The sequence below is a fragment of the Colias philodice genome, chromosome 17 (genome assembly GCF_061535455.1).
Source record: "Colias philodice isolate Cphi_HAF_F1 chromosome 17, ilColPhil1 Martin Lab GWU primary, whole genome shotgun sequence".
In the NCBI taxonomy this organism is placed as follows: domain Eukaryota; kingdom Metazoa; phylum Arthropoda; class Insecta; order Lepidoptera; family Pieridae; genus Colias; species Colias philodice.
In genome coordinates, this window is record NC_143102.1 from 1,618,154 (window position 1) to 1,638,523 (window position 20,370).

A 20,370-nucleotide genomic window follows, 5' to 3' on the forward strand; every position below is an offset into this window, starting at 1 on the left:
AACTTGAAATATTTTATTTTGCGACTGTAGTGGTGGCATCTTTTTCAAAGAATACATAGTGTATTAACAATCATACATTGAGATCACAGGAGTAAATCATACCCTGGCAAATCACCAATTATTACATGCGCATTTTGTTCATATCTTTTATCTACGGAGTTTAAATAAAGTAAAAACGCGCGCCATTTTTTGACGATTCTTGGAACAATTTTCTTCTCGTGACTTAATATAGAATGGAAATTATTAAACAATATTTAAAAATATATTGATTTCACATATAAAAATAGAATAAATAATAAAAGCAAGATTGATATTTAAAAAAAATAATAAAAGGTCTATAAATGTAATATAATATTAGTTATATCGATAAAAGATATAAACAAAAATTTGCGCCTTATTTTATACTTTAGTGTAACAGCCTGGCATTCCTTTACAATGTATTACAGTTCTGTAAAACAATATTTACATATTTTGTACTCTCACTGTCTATATGATGCAGTTTAAATAATAAATTGTGTCTTTTCCTGTGATGTTTACGTAATTTGAAATAAATAATATATTAACCTTATTAATTAAATATAGGCTTGAAAATATTGGGATATTATGCTGTTAAATTGTTTAGTATAATAATAACTGCAAACAAGGTAATATTATTCTAAATAGTACATTATAGTAGCTATATCTACAGTTGTTTAATATTTTAAATTTTGTATTTTTTAACAGAATATCGTCAATATTAAACATGTTTGCAATTATTTTTTAATCAAGTATAATATGTACTTTACGTTTACACAAAAAATATTGAAATAATCGTTATTTACTTTTACGAATGGCAAGAATATTTTCAATATAGCGGCAATTCTAAAAATAATATTGTGATGTCTATTGGAATTATTATTATGCACAATTAGTATTATTTAACGATTTTGATTTTTTGCCATAAGTACCTACTTATCATATCATACGATATTTATATTTGCAGTGTCCTTTACCTTCTTTTTCACGGAATACAATAAAATATTTTTAAAGGGCAAACATTCTTGGCCACTAACAATATTTTCCAATCCTTTAACAATTTCATGTCAATTTAATTGCGGATTGTCAAGGCTATTTTGACCAAAATATGCCAAAGAATCTATCATTATAGATAATATTTTGTATGTATGTATGTATATACTGATTATATTTTGATGTAAGTAATAATAAATAGAGGCATTACAATAAAAGTTAAAACTATGAACCCAAATCTAAGAATTTTATAGTTTATACATATTTATGTAATTTCCTCAATTCTTAAAATTGTAAGATTTTTTTAATGTTAGAAATTCCACATATTTCAAATGAATAATAGAAACTCGCAATCATAGTTTTTTGTAATATGTAATACCTACAATCTATTATTGTAGAATGTAAAATTTTTCTTTTTACTATTACATACTTACAAATACATCTTTTTCATTCTATGTATTATGATAATTGCCAAAATAGCCTTGTCGGATAAAGTGTAGGTACATGGCCTCACTTAGCACCATTTCCACTAACAGACAGTGAGAGAAACTTGAAACTTTTCCATCGATACAATTACTACAACAACTTATTGTAAGAATTAAAGCGTTAACATATTTAACAGCCAATTATATAAACACAGCATAGACACACATACAGTGTAAACTCTATATAACGTCACTTAAGGGACCGTGCATTTTTCGACGTTATAGAGAGTGGTCGTTAAATGGAGAGAAAGGGAAAATTGCATGATTGGTCCAGAGACAGGTATATTATTTTGACATTGCCTATGAAACCATGTTATCATCGCTTGATCAAGGTCTTTATATTGAGGTTTCTTCAATTTTTTGGCAGATCGTCCATCTTCTTCGGCATGCAGAATTTTTTCTTTATTTTTCTACGACTGCATTTCTGAGAATCTTCGGTATGTCAGTAAAAAAGAATGTAAACAACTACATTTTCATTGATTTCGGCAACTTAGTCAGTACAACCTAGTCCTAGTTCCTAGTGGTTATGTCTTATTGTGGTCGTTAATTAGAGTGAGCGTGATGCTATATGGAGTGTATTATTGTATAGACAACAATATAAACCAACCAAAGTCGAGAAATCTTGACGTTATACGGAGTTTGACGTTAAATGGAGTGTCGTTATATAGAGTTTACACTGTATTTTAAGTTTGTAAACACAGTCGAAAAATTGCGAGTATGTCAATTTAATTACTCGTAATTAAATCAGTCATTATCTGTGTTTATACAATTAAAATGGCCAAGCCATAGTCTATGAAAGAAATATACAGAATTCCATTTTCAAAAAAGTTCCATAGATAATTAGAACCGAAATAGTTGCCAATAAATACTAAAATTATATTATATTTACATTTAATAACTACGTTAGCCAAGCCAAAAACATCATAGCACCAAAATATATGTTTAACATGGGTACTGACAGAAAAGTTTCATTATACACACTATTTAAATACACGTACATACGTTCATTACTATTTAACTCTAAATTTTAAAATAAGTTATAACACTCGCCTGTGGTACTTATACATACATACTATAAAAAGTAAATGGTAATTTTTTCATATTTTTTTTTCTCGAAACGTCTCTGACTAGAGATACCTCCTTAACTAAAAACTGTATTGTAACAACTACGTTATAGCACTCGTCGCTATAAAAAGAATAATGTATAAGAAAAAAACATCAAGTGTCTACATATATTTTGAGCTTTGCCAAAACAGTTCGACCGTGAAATTTTATTTCACTATTTTATCTGTGCCAGGCACAGAAGTGGGGTTGCCCAGCCAATAAATTGGAATCCATTAACGCAAAATATAAAAAAATACCGAACGGTAAAAAATGTTTATTGGTTCGAACCATTGTCTAAACTTTTTAAGTAAACTACGAAAATCACACGGCATACATAATATTTTCAATACGGGAGTCGTCTTACAAAAAACGCTCTCCTCAGTCACGACTATTTACAAAAAATGCTCTGTTACTGGCTAATGTTAATGCATACTTTGCCTATCCAACTACCCAATAGTTTGCGTAGGTACCATGAATTCTTAATGCCATTTACGATTGCAGTGATTTCTAATCCGACAGAGTTATAACGACTGCATTACGCCTACATATCGCCCTTGTCTAGTCATTGCCATAATTCTAGACTATTATCGGAAAATTCCACGTGGTAACCCTTATAATAACAAAATACGCGACTTAGGACTCACAAATAACTATCCAAGTGGAAAAAACAATTCAAGAATTTATCGAATTGTACATTTATTTGGATATTTTATTACAACTTGTGACCAGATTGAAACATACTAGAGAATGATGAACTTGTAATCCATTTCTCATAAAATTAAATTATCTTTCAAATTAGTGAAGTCATATTTTGTGAATCATGAAACAATAGACCAGACCCGATATATATCTTAAATGAACGGCAATTGTTCGCCATGATACCTTTCGTATTTTAAAAATTATATTAAGAAACCACAAAATTCGTAAAAAGTAGTTCTTCTTGTACGCAAACTTATTGGGTAGATGATACAAGCCTAACTTTTAAACAATGTATTGTGATGTAAGGGAGATATTTAACCGAATATATACCAAGTAGTAAAGTATAAATTTTATATAGACAGAAAAATCATTACCTAGGTTTAAGTCAGGCAGTGATTTCAGATTAAATTATTGCTCCAAAGTACAATAAAAAATTATATACGTGTAAAGAAAAAATGCTTACGTTAAATTTCTTAATTTAGCCAAATATAATTTTATTTACAATGAGGTAGAATGCGGGATTTACCCTTCATATATAAATTTTGTCGGCCAGGACATAAACGTAACAATTTTTTATTTTATTAAGCCGATCCTATATATTATACTAAGATCAAATGTGATTGTTCACGTATTATAAGCAGTACAGCAATATTTTAAGTTTGATTTATTTCCTGAATTACAATAAATTAATCTTGGATTGGAATTTAAGCGTCCTATATACATATTATCGTTTTATGGATTTATGAAAGATTGTTATTAAGCTTCCCAGAAAATACAGATAAAAAAACAGTACAACCTTTCCAGAGGTAAGTTAATACATGTCATGAATGAGTTAATTCAAAATTATTTGGTATATCTGAGGTTTTATACAGAGTTATTTGTGTGAAATCTTAAAATATTAAATAGGTACGACAAAATAACTATATTGGCAGTCTAGTCTATGTACAAAAGAATGGGAAAGATGTAAAGTTTGTATATAAGAATGTTATATTAAAAATAACCCTGTATAAATTATGCTTATGGTTGTAGACTTTAAAACTATTATTACATTACGTGAGTATTTTATTATTATTGAAAAAAGCAGTGAGGTTACGGAAAGGTAACGGGATTACCCTGAGAATGGCACATGAAAAGATTATATGAAAACAACAGTATACAGAGAACGTAATCGCAAAAAAGTGTACTTCCTTTATGTACATGGCTATCGGATATTATATAGATTTGAACCGACATTCGGTTTTAAGTAAACAGTGTCACAGACTAACGTCGCAGAGGGTGAACGGCGCTCAGTGGCGCCGTGCGTTTCAGCACCTCAACGTTTTGTACTCTGTAGCGCGAAGCGTTCATCACATAGTCACAAGCCTCATAATCACTCGCGTCGGTCAACAGGGCGGCGGCTCGGCCTCGCTCGGCGGCGGCGAGACCGCTTTGTCTTCCATCTTCTTCTCTGCTATTGCACGTTCGCGCCGCTCCAGTTCCCTCTCAAGCTCGTTCAGTCGAGCTTCGCGCTGGGCCAGCTCTGACTCCCGCTCGTCGAGCCTTCTTTCTCTTTCAGTCAGTCTGGCTTCCGCGTCGAGGAGCCTGGCGGTCAGTTCTGGATCGGTCGGGGGCGGAGAGGTCGATGACGTCACATCGTCGACAGGCGGAGTGAGAGGTTTGAGGGCGACGTTCGGTTGGAAGTCTTGCTCGAACCGCGTGCAGTCTGCCAAGCGGACCACTCTCTCCGGGTGTTGGAGCTCCGGTTCCCTCTTGCCCCAGGGTCGGAAGGCGGGCGTGGTCCTGCAGCGCAGGTGGGCGTAAGGGTCGAGGTACAGCGCGTAGCCGAAGTCTTCGCTTCTTACTTTCTTCGGCGGCGACTCTGGCGGCTCTGGCTTACAGACGATCGTCTCGACCACCTGAAATTGAGAAAAAATGATTTGAGTAAAAGATGAAAATTCTACAACCGATTTATCCTATAGGGAACAATAAAATTTAGAGTTTGTGCTATCCATACCATTTCGGTATGCCATACTATAAACGATTTATAACGATAACGATTATTATATACCTATTCCATAGGTATTCAAAATCATAGAATTCTCTAGAAATTAGCTTGCGAACAAGCGGGCTAAGCATCGATTTAGTGAGATAACATCTCACATAATGGAAAGTTCTAGATGACTACGTCGTAAATATCTTAATTTGACGTGGATGCTCAAAGAGGTCGTGCTTATCTCCTTGTCGAGATGAAAGTCTTGACCGGCGACATAAACAACTTGTTTACCATGGAATATCATGTACTAAAAGCATTAGACATTTTGCGAATGAACGAGAATTATTAAGTCAATACTATCTTTAAATTTCAACAACCCTCTTGGCTCGGTTTTAGTGAAGGGAAAGTTATGAAATGATATGACTTATGAGACTCATATTATAATATGAATAATAAACAATGCGTAATTAAATATGTATAAACTGTTAGCTAAGTTTTATAAGAACAAAGAAAAATCTAATTATGAAAATTGAATGTTTTCATTTTGATATTCCTTTCTACAGACTAACTTAATAAATATAATCTCCAGCCTAATTAATGACATACTCGTTTAAACCATCTCTCTGAAATGTACTTATTTCTATTATATTTAAACATAAGAAAAGGAGATTAAATTGCCCATTACTAAGCATCTTGGAACCACGCCTTCTACGCCTAGCCAACAAATGTGAATCTATAGTTCACAGGCGGATTTAAAATGAAAATATTTTCCTAAAGTTCGCCGCAATACGCTAATTTGGGTATTTTTATCTCTAATAGAAATTAGAATGTCCATAAGGTAAAAAAAAAAACAAAAAATTGCTATCATAATTCATAAGTGATGTCATAAGCAAGGAAAATGGCGTTTTTTTTTACTTGTTGACAGTTGACATTAATAATTATCTACAATGGTGGCGTGACTTTATCTATGGAAAACAAAAACAATGGCGCGACCGCAATAGCTATTGATAACGGTTAAGTATCTGAAAATGTCTGGATATAACCTCCCACAACGTTGGCATCGTTGGCATAATAATTGTATCACGTACTTAACTTATGCAAAAATCAAAGAAAGTCGATTTCGGTATGTTTTCTCAAACGGAACAAAGTAAAAGTTTTCGTAAAGTAGTACTTTATGTGGAAAACTTTAACGAATTTTAGAGACTCTACCACCATGACTTTCTAGTAAACCTACTTGATAATTTAAAGCATTTGCTATTCTCGTAAGTAACGCAAGCATATTTACAAAACTTATCATCTAGATTCTAGGTGGTAACTGCTACATAAAACCCAAGTGAAAATAGATCACGGCTACACGCGTGGAACCCGGCTATCTATCTATATGAAACTATCTGTGCCAAAGTTCAACCAGCTCCAATAAAGTATGTCAATAATATAAGCGTAGGTATACAGTTAAAATCATTTTAAACTGAAAAACCGCAAAGTAAATATGTAGGTAATAAACTTTAAAGGAAGTGCGATGCATCATAATCGCGAAAGGTATTCACATTCACAACATTACGTAAGCTGAGGGAGGCAGACGTGGGGTGAGCTATGTAGGTCGTAGGTCGGGGCCGCACAGACGACCCCCAGACAAGCTCACCCTGACGCAAGCCGTGTTGCTAATACGAAAACACCGATCGATAGCTGCTTTTGCGTGTAAAGGAATCTCTATTTTAGTGGCGGCAACACTTTCATAGTTAATGTCATGGAGGTTAAATTAAAAAGTGATGAGTGAACGAAATTTGTAATTGTTGGACATATGATGCGATCTATTTTTTATACAAAAGAATCTCATACATTCGCGAATTATTCAATAATAAGTTAAGTGGTGGGTCCTGATAAGTTATAGTCTGGTGAATTAATGTAAATAAAACCACATAAAACTAACATATCTAATCTTTAATAATAATTTAAGATAAAAAGTAAATACGAGTATCCAGTTTTTTGAGAGGTTATCCTTCGGTCCATTAGCCAAATTTATACGACTTTGATAAGTTATGAACACCAGATAATAATATTCATACATTATAAAACATTTCTGATAATTTTTAAATTGTGATTTCATATCGAATTAGCGGTCCGCCCCGGCTTCGCCCGTGGTACATATTGACGTTTTCTCTACATAAGAACCATCCTCGTACTTCAAGGAATATAATAAAAAAAGAATTATCGAAATCGGTTCAGCCGTTCACACGTGATGACGTGACAACGCGATTCGGGTTTCATTGTTATATATATTTAAATAGGTATCAATAAAATCTCCCACTAAATGCACATTTCGGTATTAAAAAACACGTAGCATAAAATGCACATTGCGATGTTGCCAGTCGCAAGGGAAGGTGGGTCAGAGGTCGCGCCGGAGTGGTGTAGACGACCCACTTGTGAATAATTTAGCGACTCTGTGCGAACGCACGTGTCGTCTGCTAGTTATGGTCTCTGTTGTCGATGGATCTTGGGTTGAGCGGACTATTTTTTTATATTCATAAAATGTAAATATTTATACAGAGACCACAATAGAGACAATAAAGATAACCATTAACAATCAAAATATATGCTAAACTATTCTCCATTAGTTAAAATAGCAGTCATTAATTTTGACAGTTCGATATTGGCGCGAATGTCAAAATTGTACAAATAACCTAAATATACGACGAACAAATACTATAATGGAATTTCTTCCCATATCGATGTCTATTGATGCAATACAATTATTAGATAGTAGTTATTTATATGTAGTAGATATATATATAGTCAGTGTAGGAGAACAGCCATTGTTAACAGCGCATAATGCTCAGCAAAGTACACTAATGAGAATACCGTTCTGTATTTCACGACGATTTTTAAAAGTCCCCTTTTGTTACGTTTTTCACTCGTAATCGAAGTAGGAAACTCGTTGCCAAGGGCGGACAATAGTAATTTTTGAACGATATTTTTTTACTTCTTTTTAGATAAAATTATTTTCCACATGCAGCTGCTTCAGATAAGTTTGTTAATGTTGAAAAATATTTAGGTCTTCTTACAAGTGCCTTGTTGGTGTCAAAAATAGGTCCTTCTTATTATTGCAGATTATTATGAATTGTAAAATGCTTTCAGGACCAGATTTATTCTTGCTCCCAATAGCATATGGTGAATTAGATGATGCCTTTATGTACATAACCTTATTATTCATTATAATATAGTACCTACTTAGTAATCGTATTCAAAACAGAAACACTATTTATATTCCTCACATAATATTATCATAGTTATAGATCTTGGTTTCTAAGGCAAAATAAATATTCAAGAACACGATTTATCTATTGCACATAATTATGTACGAAATAAAATGATGAACGTACGCCATGTTATATTCATTTCTTCTTGTGGGAACTTAGAATTATATATTACGTTATTTTTGGAATAATTCAGTAATCAATAATAAGTTACCCTTGTTTTTATACCTCTTTAATTTATGATATGATGTTGATATTATTACATACGAATTTGGACACATTTGTATCATGTTTGTAAATTGTAGGTATCGTTGCCGTTGCAATAAGCCTTCAAGATGTGCTACACATAAATCGTGTCAAATTGGTGTCAAAAGATCTTATAGACATACGGCCTTACTAATAAAAAGTTAAACAATGGATAAATTTCTACCATTTCTACCATAGCTGTGTCCTGCTCTTGCTCACTTGAAACGTCAATCATAAAAACAAGACAGGTTATTGCAATAACTAATCCATTGCAAAGCGAATGGGTAACATTTTATTAGTAAGACACGTAGTGTATTATTATTAGTCTGTGGTAAGACCCTTATTATATGACTGTTCAATTATGTTCTATTTCAATAAACATATTCCAATATATTATTATGTAATAACTATAGTAGAGCCATTTTAATAGGCAACATTTGACAGTTCAACAAAATTCAACAACGTAACCTAGTAACGACGACATAGAATAACATGATATTTCGTTTTGTTGTAACTGCACATTTGCTTAACTTTTTTCAATTACGATTACATATTTATAATAATAATGACCGATGCAACTAATTTTAGGATTTGATTTTACTGATAAACCATTCTAAACATAATAAACATTTTCTTATTTAAAGAACTGACGTCCCTACAATTTTGTGTCAATAAACCTTTTTTCTTTTTAAATACCAGAGACGTTACTCTAAAAATCGAAATCTGACACCTAGAATCGAATGCATTGATTACTTGGGAATAAAAATCATCATAAATTATTGACATGTGTTTCAAGTTCGATTGACAAATGTTTCAAGTCCGTATCGATTAATTCGCTTTAATCGATGTTTTTAAGCAGGTTACCACCCTATGAAGATAAAATTGATAGACGTCAAATGTTGCCTATTAAATTGGCTCAAATTTCGGGCATCGTAAAAAATATTGATCCTCTCAACTGAAGATTGTGTAAATTGGCGAAGCAAATCATAATAGCCTTAAATCGGATAAGTCCTTGCCAGGTTTCCATTGTTAAAGCCCGATTATTACTGCCTAATTTGTTAATAACATTAGAAGGAAAACGAACCTTGGCAGTAGTTACTAGTCTTACATGTGTTTGAATATAAAGGGCATTAAGTATTAACATACGGTAATTAACTGGTCGAACGTGTAGTTAGTCTATACTTATTAATTCTTTTGAACGGTTATTTATGTGTAAATTTAAACCTATAGAAACTATTTTACATAAATAAATAACAGCTGGATACAAATTAATACAGCCTATTTATTTGAGTAAAATTGATGAGGTAGCTGAAAACAGGAGCATTTAATGTTTTTAACAGGAACCCCAGTCATCGTTAAACACAGAACTTAAAACGAAAACAATTTTCTTTCCTCCTCTGGGGGAATATAATTCGCTTATAAGAACTGCCAAAGAACATTACTCAAATTAATTTATTATATAGAACAGCAAAATTACTTAAAATCCATTACACTATCTGCCCGGCCGGCCCTTTACTACGAGCTATATAAATATCTATTACGAAAGCCGACGTACCCCAACACCCCCTGGCGCCAAGGTCACAGACGTCCCACGCGAAAATCGATTCTATTCACATACATATAGTGTACACTCTCGCTAGAGTTCGCCGCTCGAATTAGACGTACAAATTTAGTTCATTCAACGTTCTGCTTTACTGAATGGAATTAAGATACAAATTCGCAAACACAAGGGAATTCAGTGCCGGATTTCACGCGAGCTAAGCAATTGTTTAGCGCTTGAAATTTTGCCAAAATTCAGTGGGTTTTTCTTTACTATCTCCGAAGGGGAATTTCAATGCCTCTTGGCACAAGAGGGGCTGGCTTACGTGTCGATTCATAAATTTAATTTGTGATTTGTCAATGGATGGGAGTGAGTTGGAATTTATTACTTATTTATGGTTATCTTCGAATCTCTTTCCCCGCAATTTCGTAAAAGGTTTTGTATATTCGCTTTTTATTTCAGTAGGAAGACTAAAAATGTAAATTTACTATTTTATGCTTAATGCAAGTTCTCGTTACTTTTTGTCCGTGTATTAAGATTTTAAACTTCTGTTCAAAAATACTATCTAAATTCTAACAGAACTTAAAATGCGCTAATGCGCGCGAAGTTTTCGCATCGATTGGAACTAAAGTATGAAAAAAAATGTTGTGTGGTTTTATGAAACCACGGTAAAGGTGAAACTTTCCGAACACTGCTTTATACCTACTCGGCAGCCGACCGTCACGCGACATGCGCTACACAGACCAAAAAGTTTTTCGACGATGTAATAAAAGTTTCACTTTAAACTAATTTAATTCTATAAAACAGAAATGCCTACACTACTTAAGAAATAACATTTACTAAGACCACATAATATTCCTAGAGAAAGACGAACTAATCCTAAACATGAATGAAAGCCTCATAATTTTTTGTTTTATTTAAAAAGAACCCGGATACAAATCCGGCCCTGGACGTAGTAGTTTTAGCAATCAATGAGGCAGCTTCACATGAATTATGGAGCGTTTGAAAACAAGTCTGAGTTGTGAAACAGCATTGTATTGCTTATAATAGTTATAATAATACTTATGCATTGCTTGATCGTATATTATTGAAATCCCTTTTTATAAGCGGCTCTATCCGGGTTGAACCGGATTTAAATTACAAATTAGAACATACAAACTCTGACAAACCAGTACTCAGTAGGTATACTATGATATACATATAGGGCTACTTATTAGTTATTACTAGTATAACAGCGAAAGTCCTTATGTAGAAGGTTCATGTAAACTGATTGAAGTATGGCATAGATGTAGATTATCGTCTAGAATTTAGATCTTTAGTGTATTCTTCATGCGGACACAATATGATTGAAGCCGCGGGTTGGAGCTAGTTTAAAAACAAGGTTTTTATTGCACGTATCTCTCTACTATTACAATTTTACATCATATAATATGTACTTACTTAAAAAAATGTTAAAGGTATATTATATGTATAAATATTTAATATCCCTATGATTATATCATCAAAGTTCACACACATACACGGAAAGAAATTTACCAAACCAAATTCAGATTTCTTTTTACATAATTTTCACCCTAAATGTTACCTTTTACTCAATTCTACGTACGTTCATTTAATTACATGTGAAATATGATATTTCCACCAATTTCTACCCGCGAAATTCCCACGACCTCGAATTTTCTGCGAATCACTCAAAGGGTATGTAATGCTTTCAGAACCAATTATTGAATACATATATATATCTACTCGTGATGTATGGAAAATGCTGATCAAATACTGATAAGTAGATCCTATATATTTATAGAAAATGTTACGATTAATATATAAACAAAATTCCGAGAATTCCAAAGGTTTTATTAGTTTTTGAACATTTTTAGGGTTCCGTAGCCAAAATGGCAAAAACGGAACCCTTATAGTTTCGTCATGTCCGTCTGTCCGTCTGTCCGTCTGTCCGTCTGTCACAGCCGATTTACTCGGAAACTATAAGTACTACAGTGATGAAATTTGATGGGAATATGTGTTGTATGAACCGCTACAAAAATATGACACTAAATAGTAAAAAAAAGAATTGGGGGTGGGGCCCCCCATACATGTAACTGAGGGATGAAATTTTTTTTTTCGATGTACATACCCGTGTGGGGTATCAATGGAAAGGTCTTTTAAAATGATATAAAGTTTTCTAAAAAACATTTTTCTTAAAGTGAACGGTTTTTGAGATATCAGCTCTCAAAGTCGTAAAAAGTATGTCCCCCCCCCTCTATTTTTATAACTACGGGGTATAAAATTCTAAAAAAAATAGAGGTGATGCATGCTAATTAACTCTTTCAACGATTTTTGGTTTGATCAAAGTATCTCTTATAGTTTTTGAGATAGGTTGATTTAACTGTAATTTATTATATTTGCTGCTACGGAACCCTTTGTGCGCGAGCCCGACTCGCACTTGGCCGGTTTTTTTTGAAGATGGTTTTTGATACAAAAACTGTCACACACTGTGGTCACACATTATCATAAGTTGAAGGAAATTTAGAAAAGTAATAATAAGTAATTGAAACATAAATAACATAAATACTTTAATACTTATAAAATAAAATGCAGTTATAACACATACTTACATGTCAAAACGACAACCTCCCTTTTTGAGGTCGGTTAAATGTACCTATTTATCTGACATGTTCAACTTTCTAACATCCCACCCACTGCCCTTATCAAGACAAGACTTATAAAGTACTTGTTACATGCCCAAAAACGACGGACAAAACCTAAAAACATGCTAAAAAGCGTACTAATCTTTTCGAATAAATAAAATTTAAATATCTGTTTGAGATTTCAAAATAACAAGCTTTTTCAATGCGTTTGAATGCTCTTGCTTTTGAAAAAACCGTTATTTATGTTTACCTAGTGCACACTAAAAGTTTTGCGTTTCTGGCCACCCATAAATGTTTGAATTTCGAATGTTATATTTTTTTAACATATGAAGTCTCATAAATTGAGGGAAAAAAAATTTGGCGGAAAGAGCTTGTCAATTTTTTTTATCTCAAGTTGAAGTTCGTTGTCCCTAGCAAAAACGAAACTAACACGAAACAATTTTAGGGCGATGATTTTTGATGATTTTAGAAGTTCGTTTTCTCCGAAAGCTTGCACTGCTCGCCTTCAAAATACTTTTGGGAGGGAAGCACCTCATTTGAGCACTGTAAGGCATTGATATGCTGAATTTCATCGCGGCCGTGTTTCTCTCCATGATGAAATTCGTGAAGGTCGACCCTCAACTGCGATCACGGAGGAAAATATGGCTACCGTCAGACGACTAATTTAAGAAAATTGCCATATCACTTATTAGGAGATTCGAGGACATTTGGGGATTGGTATGAGCCAAATTCAGAAAATTTTACATGAACATTTCAAAGTTAGGAAGCTTGGTTGCCGGTGGATCGCTCCCAACTCACTCCAGAACAAAAACGACATCGAGAGGATTGGTGTTAAGAAATGCTATTAAAGTACAATTACGCACATTCTAATGCCGTGTATAATATCGTGACAGGATATGAAATATGAATACATGGTTTTATTCCAGAAAGAAAACACCAATATTCTTTGTGGGTGTTTGAAAGCGACAGCAAACCAACCAAATTGAGGCAGGCGAGAAGGGTCGGCAAACAAATGATTGCATTATTTTTCTCTAAGACGAATCCTGTCTGCACTATCCACTTGAGTAACAAAAGACTGTTAATGCCGAGTGGTACACCACTATTTGTTTGCCCCATGGTTTAAAAAAAAAAAAGAGAAAAGCGACCTAGAAGTCGCATCTTGTTGCACCACGACAGTGCTTCGGCGCACACTGCGAACAAAACAAAGTCATTTTTGGCTTCTGAAAACATAGAGCACGTGACTCATGCCGCACGCAATCCCAACCTAGCACCTTGCGATTTCTTCCTTTTCCCAAAAATCTATGAATCAATGAGTGGTTCGACATTTACGTGGCCAGAAGAGGCCGTGATTGCTTTCAAACAGCACGCAGAAAACATACCCTCGGACCAATCGTCCTCATGTTTCCAGAAATGGTTTGAACGGATTAAAAAGTGTTTTAAATGTAACGGAGAATACTTTAAAAAGTAGTAAATATAATATCAGACAAATAAATTGTTTTATTTATTAGTTACGCAAAACTTTCAGTGTGGCCTACGTATTAACCCTATTTTTTATTATTTAAATATTTTGGTAAAGGATATATTTGGGTCATTGTCAAATTTTGCGCAGGTAAACTTGTCCCTCAAAACTTTTTTACTTCTATACCATTAAAAAGTAAACTGTCACTCAAAACTTACAGCAAATACAAACTTATTCGCATTACTAATAATATGTTAATAAAATAAAGGCCTATTTTTCATTTTTTATTTTATTTTTTAAAGTAACATTGTGGTTTTTTCTGGTAACAGAAGGGTTTTCCATACAAATTTGACCTGTCCCAAGTAGCACTTCGTTACAGAAAATATAAAATAACTATAATTTCCAATATACCAACCCACATCAATTAAAATATCACTATAAACAGAATATTGTAAATATTTCTAAGAGTAGATTTTAAAACCGATCAGTGCTAAAATTTATTTTATAAAAATTTTTTTAACTTTGTCCCACGTAGTGTTTAGAATCGTGTGCTCTACTATGTTACTAAATAAATAATTACTCAAAATAGAGGTGGCGCTGTTTTCGACTTTCTATTAGTTTGAGCAAGGTTTCTGCAGCCATTGTGGTCGTTCGTTATGTCGGGGGGAGGGGTAGACTGAATTTCAGTCGACCGCATGGCGTTGAACGTGCCGCGTGTTTTTATTCCGCATCAACATTGTTACCTCCTTATTAACGTAAGTAAAACCGTTTTTTTCTATTATTTTACGTTCAATTTGTTGTTTAAGGGGTAATTATGCTCAATTTGAAATAAAAAAATAACTAAATGCATTATTCTATGATTTATGTCTTTTAGAATGTAAAATTTACAACTCTGTTATCATCATTCTGTTACTTAGCTCATGGTAACAGAGTTGAGTAAGCATGTATTCTTTAACTTTTGTTTGAAATTTTATATTTGTAATATTTTTTTTTTCTTAATAATCGGTTTCCTAAAGTAATTTTGAGTTGTTATATGTAAATAAATCATATATAATTAAATGTAACCTTGAAAATATTGTTACAGGATATTCTGCCGCTATTAACGCCCTTAAAATGCTTCTCACGCTAGCTGAGCAGCAAGCAAGTTAAGAGAAACATATCGCAGTTATTTACAGATTATATAAAATTGAAGTAACAATTACAAACAGTTAACAAGACATACGAGACGTATTAAAAACAATGCAACAGAGAAAAACGAAAAAAGTCTAAAAATACGGACGGCAATCCAGTAAATCCAGTAAATGCTATTAAAAAACGCCATGAAAAAGTTAAGAATCGGAAGGAAAAGTATGCTATTGATAAAATATTGGACAAGAAGGCCGTTAAATTCTCTAGGCAGGAAATACAAATTATAAAATAATGTCTTGCTGTGGATCAAAGTTTCATATGAAAAAAATCAGCCCACATGTAAGAAAAATGTTTTAAAAACCAAAATCAATCTTTTGGAACGTGGAAACATATCAAGAGTATGCAATTTATTCACTTATAGTACAAAAAGAACAACTAAGTTACTGTGTTACAACTCTGTTACTTTCGTGTCCCGAAGATTAAAGAACATATTTACGAAATTTAGGAAAAGCTATTCAATATAATACTGCTATATTACAATAGGTTAATTTGCCAGTTAATGAAGCGGTTATATGTTGTAATTAGCTGTTAATTTATAGATATTTCATGGAGTTGTGTAGAATTTAAGGTTTGTTATTATTCATAAAGTAACAGAGTTGACTAAAACTTTAAATGAATTACTGTAAAACTTAAAAAAAGCTTGTACTTCTAATGGTGATTATAAGATATAAGACTGTAATTAATATAAAAGCCAAAATATGTGCGACTGGCTTATTTAATTTTATGATAAAAGGTAAAGTATAATGATAACAGAGTTGTATTTTTTCACCACCCTGACGCACTAAATCTGAAATAAATCTTAAATTATTGGCTAAACATCGCGGCCAACTTAAATTAACCCTACTTCAGTTGTTTTAACAGGCACAGGCATGAAGAAAAGTTCAATTTTAAAATATTTTCTTTTTCACATTTTTGAAATCTGCAGTTACGTTTACCTGCGCAAAATTTGACAATGACCCATTTAATTTTCATCAGTGATCAGACTTTAAAATTTAAAAAATATTGATTATTTACTGACAAAATTAATTGCAAGTTTCCAAGTTTTTAGTTTATTTATTTACAAATATATAACAGCGTATTTTTAAACGATTTTTATACAAAAACCAAACTTCCTCAAAAGATCAAACGATGCGACAAATACCATGTGAATCGATCGCTATCTAAACTATGAGATCGATATCATGACATGTGACATTTACCACCATCAGTGTGACTTGGGTGTGACATTTTGAGTGACCTTAGAGTAAAAATGTATTTCATAGTCACTTTAGACTGAGTTTAGAGTGCTTTAGTCACTTGGCAAGGCTAGGCGAGTAAATATCGCAAATCTATACTAATATTATAAAGCTGAAGTGTTTGTTTGTTTGAACACGCTAATCTCAGGAACTACTGGTCCGACTTGAAAAATTCTTCCGGTGTTAGATAGCCCATTTGTCGAGGAAGGCTATAGGCTATAAATATCATCACGTTAAGACAACAGTAGCGTAGCAAATAGCAATGCGGGTAAAACCACAGGGCACAGCTAGCATATGTATAATATAGATAGAAATGGTAAATAAGAATGTAGTTATCGTTGCACAATCTAAATCTAATCTAAAGTTAAATTAATTAGAGTAAATATTTAATTCAGTGACTTATTTATAACGATTATTTATACTTATTGATAACGATTTAAATCAAAACTACACGACCGATTAAAATAGGTACTATTTTATCTGCTCCAAGTTTCAATTTTCCATTTGTTATGTATGTAGAACAGATAATTTAAAATGTTGTTTGTTTTAAACGGTTTAAATATTAAATCTAACTCTACCGAATTATCAACAAATTAATTTACAAACTTATATTAATAATTTTCAATTTTTATTTGCACTTTTGTATTTTATACACAGATTGGGTACAGGTATTACGACAATCGTTTGTTTGCTATAAAGATAGCATAATATACATAGTTACTATGCTCTTTTAATCCATACTATATTTTAATATTATAAATGCGAAAGTAACTCTGTCTGTCTATCTGTTACTCAATCACGCCTAAACTACTGAACCAATTTTCATAAAATTTGGTATGGAGATATTTTGATACCCGAGAAAGGACATAGGCTACGTTTTATCCCGGGAAAATGACGCAATCCCGGAAATCCCACGGGAACGGGAACTATGCGGGTTTTTCTTTGACTGCGCGGGCGAAGCCGACAATAATATTCTTTTTAATTCGCCAAAACATATTTATCATTCTTTACGACCTTGGTCTTAATCTCTGTTTGGGTAAAAGTAGGTAATCAATATCATTCTCTAATACGGTTAACAATACTAATGATAAATTGGACTCTACTTTTTCTATCTAACAACATTCTATTCTAAGAACAGCTGCGAATTTACTTGTAAGTTAAACCCTGTAAGCAAGAAATGTTGTTTACTACTAATAAATAATAATTAAGAACATTGTTTATGAAAGTCGGTTAAAATTTAAAAAGCGTGTTCAAGATGAAACCCACACCTCAAGAAGGTAATGCGCGGGTGTGAAATATTTGCGTAAAAAATCCTTGAAATTCGTCTGTCGTAAATAATATGAGTAATTCATTGATACAGAAAGTTACCTACTGATTCAACAGTTTAGTCAGTGTTTATCGATCGCTCTACATTTTCAAAGTTTTAGAGTTTATAGTTTTAAAGGACGTTTAAACGTTTAAAATATTAAAAAAAAATTAAGATTCAGCTTCAGACATTGCAAATTGATAATAAAACAGAAATGTGAATATACATACAACAATATTTTGTAAGTGTTGCTCTAACGTAGATTGTGAAGATTATAAAAATAATAGTAATAAAGAAGTTTTAATAAAAATATTATAAGCATGTCGTATGTTACAGAAAGGAATCGAATATTATTCAGTTTAAGAGATCTTTATAAAATACTAGCTGCGCTCCGCGGTTTCACCCGCGTGGCTCCGCTTCTGTTGATCTTAGCGTGATGAATATAGCCTTATAGCCTTCCCCGATAAATGGGCTATCCAACACCGAAATAATTTTTCAAATCGGACCAGTAGTTCTTGAGATTAGCGGGTTCAAACAAACAAACTCTTCAGCTTTATAATCTTCTTATATATAAAAATGAATCGCAAAATGTGTTGGTAAGCGCATAACTCGAGAACGGCTGAACCGATTTCGATAATTCTTTTTTTATTATATTCCTTGAAGTACGAGGATGGTTTTTATGTAGAGAAAACGTAAATATGTACCACGGGCGAAGCCGGGGCGGACCGCTAGTCTTATATATAAAAATGAATCGCAAAATGTGTTGGTAAGCGCATAACTCGAGAACGGCTGAACCGATTTCGATACTTCTTTTTTTATTATATTCCTTGAAGTACGAGGATGGTTCTTATGTAGAGAAAACGTAAACATGTACCACGGGCGAAGCCGGGGCGGACCGCTAGTATTAGTATAGATTTCACATTTTACTTAATCGAAAGCTTAAGTGGGTATGCCAATATTCCATGAAATATTTTATAGATTAAAAGAGAAAGGTTTATAATTTACTCTATGAGCAATATTGTGATATAGTTATTCTCAAAATTAATTAAACGTTTGCCAAGGAATCTCCGAGAAACAATTTAATACAAATGAATCTATCTTCGCGCCAATTATAAAATATTTTGCTAAACCACTTCCGCTTAAATTGATGAGTCAATTTCCGTTCAGAAATATCGACTGTGATCATATGGCACCGGATGTTTTTGGAAAACTAAGAAAATTCAATGAAAAATATTTTTTTTGGAACATTTATTCTAAGATTTATGTGGACATAAAGTGGTTAGGAATGTGTTTGTTTTTAAATAATTTAATATTTTTTGGCATGTGAAAAGCTTTTAAAAAATTGGGTTTCGAAAATCGGAAACTACAAGATAATATTTTCTGTTACAAAATTACTATTCTGTATTTCATAATATTATTATTATATCCTGCTCAATTTTTATAGCATTTTTTTAAAAATGGAATGAATTTTCTTTTGCATCCATTGTTCTTTTCAACATATTATTTACTATTTTAACTAAATTAATCAAGTATTTTTAAGAAAATTCGAATCCCACAACATAAAGTTGCCATATACGATAAAAACGTGGACTAAATCCTTTAAAATCCAAACAATCTCTCGAGCCTAACAATAACATTTTTTCAATGTTTTCGAAATCCTTCGTGGAAACTCTATTGGTCGGTTCATTATTCTGTGGACTTGTTTTTTAATAAAAATAACTCCTAAAATAGCCGTTATTCGGACCTTGGAATTATAATTGTGTTTTTTTGCTACTTTTGTTTTCTGTTCAGTTTTGTGACGTTATTTTGGGATAGCAAGGTCACATATAACATGGAATGATGTATTATAATATGTATTGTATAGTTTAACATGGCGTAAGGTGTGATAATTTTCTATAAAGTTTTTATAAAATATGTAGACAGTATTTAAAATCTCAAGAAAAGTTTTAATATGTCAGTATTTTCAATTACAGAATCAATATCCGAAAATCGCGTGTTCTAAAAAAACGAAAGTGTCATTTAAAAAATGGCGGGAAAATGAAGCGATTCTCTTTTACGGCCGGTAATGGAATGGAAAAAATTTGACGAGGCTCCAAGAAAACGCTCGTGTAATGTTTTCATGAGCTAATTCCAAGAGAATCTTGGCGACACATTTACAAATTCTTCAAACGAAATGATTAATTTTCGGCGGGAATAATATATCGGTATAATAATAAAGCCTATGGAACG

At 32.6% G+C, this 20,370-nt stretch overlaps 1 protein-coding gene across 1 annotated transcript in view; it reads right to left on the reverse strand.

The window, feature by feature from the left end:
• The window catches only part of LOC149480836 (ski oncogene-like), a 68,580-nt gene continuing 48,210 nt past the window's right edge, over positions 1-20,370 (reverse strand). The window contains exon 2 of the mRNA XM_089705754.1: positions 1-5,191. Within this exon, the coding sequence (XP_089561880.1) occupies positions 4,679-5,191 (513 nt within the window). The 3' untranslated portion in view covers positions 1-4,678. The remainder of the gene's footprint in view (positions 5,192-20,370) is intronic.